General features: G+C 41.7%; 1 protein-coding gene across 14 annotated transcripts in view; it reads left to right on the forward strand.

Moving 5' to 3' along the window:
- Plcb4 (phospholipase C beta 4) overlaps positions 1 to 11,029 on the forward strand; it is a 368,815-nt gene that overhangs the window by 248,113 nt on the left and 109,673 nt on the right. For all 14 annotated transcript variants that reach the window (XM_029535870.1, XM_029535879.1, XM_029535877.1 and 11 more), the window contains 3 exons: positions 3,540 to 3,620; positions 4,447 to 4,506; positions 6,208 to 6,351. In XM_029535870.1, coding sequence (XP_029391730.1) covers positions 3,540 to 3,620; positions 4,447 to 4,506; positions 6,208 to 6,351 — 285 coding nt within the window. The remainder of the gene's footprint in view (positions 1 to 3,539; positions 3,621 to 4,446; positions 4,507 to 6,207; positions 6,352 to 11,029) is intronic.

Consider the following 11,029-nt stretch of genomic DNA (forward strand, 5'->3'; position numbering starts at 1 on the left):
ACAGCTGGATCTCATGGAGGCATTTCCCCAACTGAAGCTCCTTTCTCTGTGATAACTCCAGCTGTGTCAAGTTGACACAAAGCTATCCAGTACACCATTACTTCTCACAATAACAAATAAGGAATTATCTCATGAACCAGGTAGACAATTTATAAATATCTCTTCATCTTGTTTTAGTTGCTGAGGATCCCAGAGGCAAATAGGTTTTGTTGTCTACTTGTAAGGGATCATTCAACACCTGTCGTCTCTGGGTTTCTCCCTTTCACACTGTCTGTTTTACCATTCTACTGTATCTTGTTTCTTCTTGATCAATGTTATTATCTTGTTTTGGAAGAAAGTGGCTACTGCTGCTTCTCCTTCTCCTTCTCCTTCTCCTTCCCCTCCCCCTCCCTTCTCCTTCTCTATCTCCTTCTCCTTCTTTTTCTCCCTCTCCTCTCTCTCCTTTGCTTTCCTATTTTTCTTTTTTGTTTGTTTTGTTTCTCACTTTTAAGGTCACAGGAATTTGAACCAAGTGCTAGCTGAGTGCTGCTCTACAGATCCTGATCCGTAGTTGACTGGTGTTTTGCTTTGTTTTGTCTTGTCTTGTCTTGTCTTGCTAAGTTGCACAGGCAGGAATTGAATTTGTGATCTTTTTGTCTTAGCTCCTGAGTAGCTTAGATTACAGGCTTATGCCATCCTGCTGTGCAAGAAGTAACTTCTTTACAGGGGCATTCAAATGGTGCCCCTAACCCAACGGGGCTTCCCAGTCAGTCCTTCTGAGCCACCCCAACTTTTGAAATGAGTATGTATGAATTAGGAAATGATGTCCCTTCTTCCACACAGCCCACCTTGACATGTTGCCTGTGCGTCACCTTCTCTACCTGAAGTTCCAGAAGAACTGATGGATCTGGCCTGGTGCCATCCCTTCAGTATGAAAAAGTTCGGGGTTTTGTTTGTTTGTTTGTTTTCTGTAGCAAAATATTGTATTTGAAAATTTTATTTGTCCACTTATCCTTTCATGAATGAATTAGTTTTAAGTTGATTTTGAAATAAGTACTTCAAATGCAAAAAAGCCAGAGAGGCACACGGCCATTTTAAGGTTTCTCATGAATGGGACATCCTAGAATGTGAGCCAATCAGTCCAGAGATGACAAAACAGCAGACCGTGTTTGGTGCCAGCAAGGAAGTAAGCAGGATGTTGTGACAGGAAGTGAAAAGCAGAGTATGGAGATTGGAGAAGAGAAGAGAGGATGGATCAGTCATTAAGGCGAGAACTGGGAAGTGAAGAGCCGCAGACACCAAGGGGATGAGAGGAAAAGGTGGAGCTAGAAGTACAAAGGCCTTGAGGCTTTAAGGAACACAGGTCTGTTGCTAATGAGCAAGAAGAGTAGAGATCAGGAAGCCGGTAGGTCAAGTACAACAGAAGGAAGGACCCGGATCCTTTAGACCACTGTAGGTGAAATTTTACCCTAAATATAATGGGATCTTATTCGTTTAGGATTTATTTATAGAACTGGCTAAAGCTTAAAGACTCAGTCTGGCTGCTGTGGAGTAAACAGTGGAATCGAGAACAGTTCACAGCAGTGGTGACAAGGTCGTGATGCTAGAGATGGAGTTAGTGGGCCTAACACATCAGTGCTATGAAAGCATCCTTATTAGTGAACAAGAGGAGAAAGCACAAGGAAGAACAAGACAAGGATGACTCTCAGTCTCGGTGAGTGAGTTGGCAGGGTGAAAACGTACATGCACCAGTCACGTTTCTTCAAGTAAGGACAGTCTGTGATGGTACAGAAGCTGAGAGAGGAGAGAGGGAACTTAAGAAGTCCCATCTGGGCACGTCCATTGTGAAACATCTCGGGATGACAACTGGGGAGTTAAATGTCTAATCTGGATCCCACACGTCTGCTATGTGGGAGGCAGCGATAATTTGTCAGTATTGATGCCATGGCATTTCACAGAAACCTAGGTGCGTGATGGAAATGAGACATCCAAAAACCAAGTCATGAAGGACATGCGGAGATTCGGTGTGTAAGGAAATGAGTGGGGCATGGTCAGGGTGTGAAGAGAGAAGGTATTTCAAGAAGAAAGGAACTGTCAACCACTCAGAGGCCAAATCACACACATACTACTGCCATACAACGTGTTTATAGTTGGTTACCGTGGTAACAATACTGTGTGCTGCAATTTAGTGAGTGTGTCTCTGAACTGTGTACTTTGCATACATACTTTGATTAGTTAGGATTCTGAGACAAATTTAGGAGGAAGTAAACACTCAATGGTGCAGCTGGATTTCGTCCCCAAAGGCAGAGGTCTTCCCTCACCTTCGCTTCTGTTATATTCACTGATCTGTCTCCAGTTCTCAGTATTGTTATGGATTTCCCAGTAACTGGTATGGAGTGGAATGAATGTGGTGATTCTTTGCCAGAAATCTACCCAAATTGAAGTCCATCTTTGTTCAGGGATGCCAGGCCCCTAGACTCTGCCACCTGTGGTGGGCATCTCTTGACATTGGATTTTCTGTGATGAGTATTGCTCTTTTCCTAGAATTCAGAAAGATAATTTTGGATGGATGAAACTGAGAATCTGAAATACCTTTCTTTAAATGTTTATCTTGTAATTGCTATTTATTTACTGGTGCTTTTATCCATGGGGAAAGGACAGGTTCCTAATTGTTAGCATTCTGATGAGCTAGGAAGACATCTTTAGATCATGTGAAGAATGCCTGAATTTGTTGAAGCACAGAGCCATGTCTTGGTATTATACAAGCATAGGGCACAGAGCCTCGAAGTCCATTTCATGAACATCCTTTTTCTCACTGACAGAATTCTCATGGTACTTCTAAATGTAACGAACCAGGAATCCCTTGGGCATAGGGTGGCTCTACTGTGGTGTGTGAGTTTGGAGAACACCTCTTCTCAAGGGAAGCTTTCATTCTGTGGTTTTCGTTGAGTTTCTGGAATCAGAGCCCACAGCAGTGGGACACAATGCAGTGTGCAGCAGAAGCCCTGGAGGACTGGTGAGAACATGTCACTGATGCTAGTGTTGGTATGGACCAGTTCCAGGCAGCAGTGTGTCCTGTATGGAGGGCAAGCAGGTGACACTTAGTTACCTTCCAGGAGCTCCTATCACAGGACCTCCACAGAACTCTTCTGTATAAATCCAAGACAGCAGTGTCATTAATTTCAAACCTGTTACAGAGGAATGTTCTCTGTTAAAGAGACCAGCTTTTCAGTATAGAGAAAGAACACACAGTATTTAAATAAAAATGTTCAAGGGGCCAGGCCGTGGTGTCCTTTAATTCCAGCAATTGGGCAGAGGCAAGTTCATCTCTGTGAATTTGAGGCTGTCTTGGACTACAGAGTGAGTTTTAGGACAGCCAGAGCAGCACATTGAAACCAGTCTCAAAACAACCAATCAAACAAACAAACAAAAGAGAAATGTTCAGCAGTATTATCAGAAATGGAGTTGTTAGAATGCAGATACAAAAGGTGCCTGCTTGTGGTCCTGTGATTGGATACCATGTTGTAAGTTACAAATACCATCCCACTTCTTTTTAACAGGAATCTTTCGTGTTTGAGCCCAACTGCCTCTTCAAAGTGGATGAATTCGGCTTCTTCCTGACGTGGAAGAGTGAAGGCAAGGTAAGGCATAAGACAGCAGCTTGTCCTGCCTGCTGTCCAGATCAAGCCACTTCACTTCCCAACAGGTGGACCAAGCTCCTCTGGAGGGCATAGAGACCTCGCTTACTCCTTTCCTTGAGATGCTTACTCCTTTCCTTGAGATTCTTCGCTGCGTACTTGCCTGTCTCACTCCTTGAGGATACCCTGGGAATTAAAGACATTATGCAGTTTAGCTCTCAGAGATTCAACCAGGGAGCAAAGCTTGCATTTTAAAAAAGAGCTACAAGTAATTGTGAAAAAGAAGTTACATTGTTATAAAAGCTTAGACAAAACAGGTCTGGTTTAATCTTGAGAGTTAGCAAAATTTTCTAGAAAGTAATGTTCAAGCTGAGACGAACAGGTGCCTTGAAAGAGGTTCATTAGAGCCTGGGCCATGATCGGATGTGCAGCGCAGCGCACACTAAGTGAATGTTGGAGATGAACCAAGACAGGTGGAGTTGTCAGTGTATAAACACTGGCATTATTCCTACTTAATGTTTTATATATGCAGATATTTAATGATGCACAGGCATTATTATGTGTATAAATACAGTAACACTTTATAAACATTTTACTAATCATTTAGAATTACACCCATATATATGTATTCATATTTATGTGTATACAAATATGAAATAAGTTTGAGTCTTTTCTTTCTGATCATTAGACATCATTACTGTTATTTGCTTTACATTTTGCTATTTGTATGAACAGCATTGATTTTATCTTTAGAAATGTTTGTTAATACTCTGTGCCACGAAGCTGGCAGAATTGAAGTTCATTGCCGGGATGTATGCTCTCTCTGCAGGAAGGACAAGTGCTAGAATGTTCCCTCATCAACAGTATTCGCCAGGCAGCCATACCAAAGGTAAATGCGATTGGTGGTGTTCTTCAATTTTATTTTATTTATAGTGTGTAAGTGCGTGTGTGCATGAGTGTCTGTGTGTGTGTGTGGGATACTGTGAGTGTGCATGTGCTATACACGTTCCTGTGGAATTGGTTCTGTCTGTCCACCTTGACATGGGTTCTGGGAATAAAACTCAAGTCACCATGCTTGCGCAGCGAGCACTTTTGCCCTCTGAGCCATATTGCTGGTCCTGCTCTTTTAAACATAGATTTACAAGACTTGAAAAATGATCTCTGGAATGCTGTTTAAATTTTTACTGCCCCAAAGTCATTTGCTTGGATTTAAGAATGGGCACAGAGTGGACTTTTCATCTATAACTCTTAGGTGACGTGGATTACATTGTTTGGATTTCAGTTATATTAGAAAGGTTTTAACCCTTTGGAACTAGAAGCATTGTACGGTGTCAGTATCAGAGAGACAGATCCTAAAACTGATTCTAAAACCTCCCTGTATCCCCTGGAGTCAGCGATTTGCTCCTCATGTGCACCTGGTGACTGTGGGGGTTTACATGGCTGAGGCACCCATACTTCTTCATCTGTGCACTCAAGACACTCGTGCACACACAAAGCCTGGTTGAACTCTGAGAGAGAAGTCACCCAGAGCACAGAAATCGGGGATCTTCAGAGATTGGTGTGCTTGAAGAAGAAGCTGTCTGTAGAGTGCTGTGAGGAATATGAATGGTTTCTCTTCATAGAATGTTCTACCACAGAATTTATTTCCCTCACTGTAACTGCCCTGTGTGGTTTCAGATTTCCCAAAGTTCTATTCCTGATTGTTTGTTTGTTAATTTTTATTTGTCAGTTGGCCTCTTTCATGTTAGTTGTTTCCTGTGTAACTACTTATTGGAATTTCCTCTGGAAAATAAGTGTGGTGTTTTCTGTGGGAATTAGGGTAAACTTTCACAGCTTCCCTCCCATGTGAGGATGCATAGATTATAGAAATCCAAATGCTTGCTCTTTGTATCCAAGCTGCTTGAGAGTCTTAACTTCATTTCCTCAGAATGGCCTGTGGTAGTGACTGTGGTGATGTTGTTCTCATTCCTGGTAAGTAAGCCCAAGCCCCTGCTCTGTGGTAAGAGGCTCCGTTGGATATTTATGGACACAAGCACACACAAGTGCATTCTTTCCTGAACATCACCAAAGCTGAACTTCTCTGAGAGTGACAATCAAAAAATTCAGACAAGGAAGCTGGAGATGTGGTTCAGCAATTAAGAGCGCTGCTCTTCTAGTGGACCCCGGATCAAGTCACAGAACCCACATGATGGCTTTCAACTATCTGAGCACCAGGCACACACAATAATAGACATACATGCCATCAAACAAATAATTGAGACTTATTTTTTACACAAAAGACTATTGAGCCAACTTTTCTTAAAAAAAAAAGAAAAGAAAAGAAAAGAAAAGAAAAGAAAAGAAAGAAAGAAAGAAAGAAAAAGAAAAGAAGAAGTATGATGTTCTTCTGACGCAGTTTCTTGTCCACTGTAATGTTGGAGACTTCAGCCCTCCAGGTTTTATAATAACACTAGTTCCCTGGGAATTTTTAATGCACCAGGGACCATTTCCTTTTAGGTATATTTTTACATGAAGTATAGTTTCTTTTCACCACATTTTCCTCCACACTCTGCAACCTAACATATTTTTTCCTATTTTTACACATCTACAGGATCCCAAAATCCTGGCTGCTCTCGAAACTGTTGGAAAATCTGAAAATGATCTGGAAGGGCGGATATTGTGTGTCTGCAGCGGCACGGATCTGGTGAATATCAGCTTCACTTACATGGTGGCTGAAAATCCAGAAGTAACGAAGGTAACATCTCAATGACCTCCCTCACCGATAAGTGTATGTTTTGTGTGTGTGCATGTATGTGTGTGTGTGTGTGTGTTTGTGTGTGTGTGTGTGTGCAGTTGTTTAATATAATTTTAAATATGAAATTGAGAATTGTACAATCATTTTAATCATTTAAAAGTTCACTGCTCTTCTGGAATATTTCTGCAGAAAATTCAGCATCCCGAATGCCTTCATTACCCATCACGCACAGAAGTAAGCCCTGGTGTGATGTGTTTTCAGAAAACTAGCCCAGGCCTCCCATAACTTGAATGTGCCCAGGAGTTCCTAGGATCAGTAGGTCTGAGTTAACAGACAAGAGATTCCTTTTCAGTTAATCTCAGAGAACCACAGTTTGAGTATCAAATGTCTTGGTCAGTCCTGCCCACCAGAAACAATGTAAATAATGCATATGGTTTAGGTATAGCTGCGTGGGAGAGAGCAAGCATGGTGTGCATGAGGTTCTAGTATTAAAAAATGAAATAAAAAGTAGAATGGTAATGAGTGGCTCAGTAGTAGAGACTATGACAAGCGTGTTCAATATCCTGGGTTCTACCCTCAGTGCCAGAGACAAACATGGGTATAACTATTTCTATAAAATATGGTTATTTAACCCAATATATTCTAACCATTGTTATTTTAGTATGCTATAAGCATAAATTTTACTAGTGACATAGTTTACATTCATTTGTTCATGGTGTTTGACATCTAGTGTGTATTTTCACATCAAACATGTCAAATTAAAAGTGCAAAGTAGCCGCTGTCTACCATATTGAACAGTGTAAACTCAGTTGCTTAAAAATCCCAATCTCTTTTCCTCAGTAGCTGTTTGAAGTATTGAGTTACGACCCATCTTATATTGTGATGCCCATTACATATTATGAGACCATTGCCCTAGCAAGCTGGTCCCTAAAGAGATTTTTGGTGCAAAAAGCTTCAGACTTGACTTCCAAACATATGTAATCTATCTTAAGGAGACTAAGTCTTTTCTCTTCTATCATAGAGACCTAGGTTTGGGAAAGGCGAGGTCTTTCATTATCCATTAATCTCATAGTTAGGAACACAGCATAGATTTAATGAGAAAGGTAGAGATGCTGAGTTGTATAGGAAGAAGGGTATTCAGCTAAGACCAGCTGGGGAAGCAGAGGACCATCACAGTCATGGACTCCAGGTCTAACAAGAGGCAGAACTGAGAGTTGCGCATTCTGGGGCCACAGGGCTTACTCACCATCACTTCCATGGCATGGCCCTCATTCTAGAAGCACTGGCCTCACTGGGGATGTCCTTGCCCACGAGTCCCAGACCCCCCAGAGGCACTGATGCAGAGCCTGCATTTGTAAAAACAGCTTCCAAATGACTCTCTCTCTCTCTCTCTCTCTCTCTCTCTCTCTCTCTCTCTCTCTNGTGTGTGTGTGTGTGTGTGTGTGTGTGTGTGTGTGTCTCAGAGGCTCTTGCTTTGTGCCTTTGGAAGCATGGGCTATCCAAGGACAGCCTTTGCTCTGTCCTTGTGGAAGTGGTATTGTTCGGTTTCATCTCAGTTTGGGAGAACAGCTTTTACAGGCCTCTCAAGTTTTTATTTCTCTGCTCAGACAGGAGCCTAATTTGAATGGATTATTGACCTTGATCTAGATAAATAGCATTGCTGAGTCTATAGTTCAGGTTTGCATATTTGCTGCAAAGATCTTTCTCCTCACTGTTTGCCATAGCAACACTGAATCTTGGGGATCCGTTCTGGCTAACTGAAGAGAATAACTTGCTTGTCAGATACACATGTTTGGCTACTTGAAATTTTGCAAAAATATTGTAAACTTTGTTGTCTTGTAACATCAATTCCTGCAAAAAAACAAACAAACAAAAAACCCAGCATGATTCGTTCTAAACTCAAGAATCTGCACTTGGGCTCCAATTAGCTGAGCAGAAATCTCTACTTTTCCTTCTCAGCCAACTAGGAACATAGATACCATATTTACTCTTCTGTGTCTCACTTCTTTTTTTCTTCTGTGAAATGAGACTTACATAAAAATACCTGCTTTATGGTTGTGAGGGTTGAGGGGGTTGCTGCTCTGAAAATGGGAGGTGCATTTCATCCTCCTGTTAACTATGATGATCCCAAAGTCAGAATGTAAGCTGGGGCGGGAGGGGGGGGGAGCTCAGAATGAGCCTCCTACCATCTTATTTCTCAGACGTGACAGGTAGACTGTGGAACTTCAAAGACCACATGGGAAGATAGACCAAAGCCCAGGTTTAACCTCAGGCTATCTGGCTTCACTTCTCAATACTGGTTACATCGCCCTAAACCCCGAGCTAGTAAGATCCTGGAAAAATGTTTCAAATCAGCACATCTCAGGTGCTTGTTTTCCATAATTTGATTGCTATCAATCTTGGTCCATTGTGTTTAAGAATCTCCTTCTGGCGTATACAGAAATGAGTAAGTTATATGTAGAGGAGGGATAAAGTGGACAATACATCCTCAAAGATGAAATTTAACTGTTTTTCTTTTAGTAGCAGATACATTTTTTTAAAAGCTTTATTTCCTAGAAAATAAAGACTATAATTCTGTTCTGATTTTCAGTTCAAACCCACAGATATATAACCCTACTGTTTTTAGGGGGAAATATTTTAGCTTCTCGGAACTGTTGCTTAGAAGAAATAGGGTTTTCTAATATTTCTCTAGTGGTATAATATACAAATAATAAATCTCATTGTCCAGACTGAAGAGTGTTACATCATGTCCTTCTGGTTGATGAGTGCTTGCTGACAGCATTAAATACCACATTTTCCCTAACTATGAGTAATAACTTTTCCCTGAATTTTTCAGTGAATATGCATGTGGGTGGGTAATGGTGCTCATATCTTGTTATCAATACTTAAAAGCTTATATTAGTCAACATCAGGACCTTTACTGACTCTATTATTGACAGTACTTCCTACATTCCCATTTTATTCCTAATCTTGTGTAGATGCATCACTAACAGATTATACAAGCCAAGAAATGAGTGGTTAGGTTAGGTCAAGAAGATGGAAGAGTCTGTCAGTTAACCCAGCTCAGTGAGAAGAGCAGAGTCGACAGTGGCTTAAGGCTGTGTAGGAGAGGAGGCAGCAGCCTGAAGTTAAGCCTGGGCTTTGATCTGTCTTCCTGAGTGGTCTTTGGAGTTTCACAGTTTATCTGTCATGTCTGAGGTCGAGAGGTGGATGTGACTCAGTGGTACCAGTCACATATGAGTGGAACCAAGGACCCCTGAATTATAGGATCACAGGATGTGCTAATGGCCCAGTTAGCCCATATGGAAGATGTTCCTGGTGAGTTCCTTATAAAAACCAGTAACAGCAAAGAAGTGGTTTTTATATTAATCTGTAGAGAGCTTGAATGTTTTGGCTGAAAGAAACTACGTGTGCTTCGCTTGCTGGCCATGCTCTCAATGGCTGAGCTGCAGACTTTACGTGTCGTCTGTTGGTGAGGTGTCATAGAGCTTTTTATATATACCCCAGCCATTAAGGATATGTGTGGAACAGGCTGCAGTTAAGCCCGCATTTCATAACTCTGTGACTTCCCTTAACCTAGCACATGGACAACATCTGGAGGAAACAGCAACCTACCTTTAAAAGGATAGCTCTAGAATATCCAACTCTACTAGCAACAGGCCTTTTTCTTTTCACCAGGCTTTCATTTGTTTATATAATGTTTTATTATAACTGGCATACACAGGTTTGAAAATGAATAGAAGTGTTTCATTGTAAGCCTCAAAATTTGGGGCAAAAGAATTTACTACCTATATCAGCATGTGGCCTGAAAATTGAGTTCAGCCTCTGGGTATCCAAGGGCTTTGAATTGTCTTAGGAGCATTCCACATTGCTACTCTGACCAAGGAGGGAGACAGGAAGAGAGGTTCCAGCACTGCATTTGATTATTGAAATGCTCGACTCTCCTCATAACTCCTAGCCTACCATGCTACAGAACACTCCGATTGTTCTGAAAAATTCACTTCTCCGAACATGTAGCCGAAGCCAACATTCTATTAATCCAGACTCCAGAAGGACCAAATTTAACTCAAGAGAAATTTTCTGACTCTGAGAGAGTCCTTCATATTGTTTTCAAAGAGTGTCTGCGATATTTGTGTGTGTGTGTGTGTGTGTGTGTGCACGCGCCTCATTTTACATGGCTGCTTGATGAGTCAGTAAAGCCCAGATGATTCTGCTTTCTCCAAGTTCAGGTTGCAAATCCTTATAAAGTATTTTCTAGTCATTTGACTATGAAAATGTGGCTGTGTTTTCTCCAGAGATGCAAGTCTTATATAAGACATCCTGGAAGCTCAGCTTGTGCTGTCTCCAGCTGCTCTCCGCTGTGTAAACAGCCTAGCCTTGCCACTTGCCACTGATTTTGGCCTGTGCTTGACTCCACTTCTCCTCCCTTATATGGTATCCTGAAAAAGGTGGTGGCCAAACTTTTCACCTGCTGTCCTCCTCTCAGCCACTCTGCCAAGACCACCCACACCTCCCTGTCACACCCCCAAACCATCCCTTATATCAGTCAAGTTCTGTCTCCTCAGTATATCCAGAGCACAGTTGCTTCTTACTGCCACTGTTGTGTGCTGTGGTCCTGACCGAAACCTGTTTATATCTCCTCCTCTCCTCTCCTCTCCTCTCCTCTCCTCTCCTCTCC

The sequence above is a fragment of the Mus pahari genome, chromosome 3 (genome assembly GCF_900095145.1).
Source record: "Mus pahari chromosome 3, PAHARI_EIJ_v1.1, whole genome shotgun sequence".
Classification (NCBI taxonomy): Eukaryota; Metazoa; Chordata; class Mammalia; order Rodentia; family Muridae; genus Mus; species Mus pahari.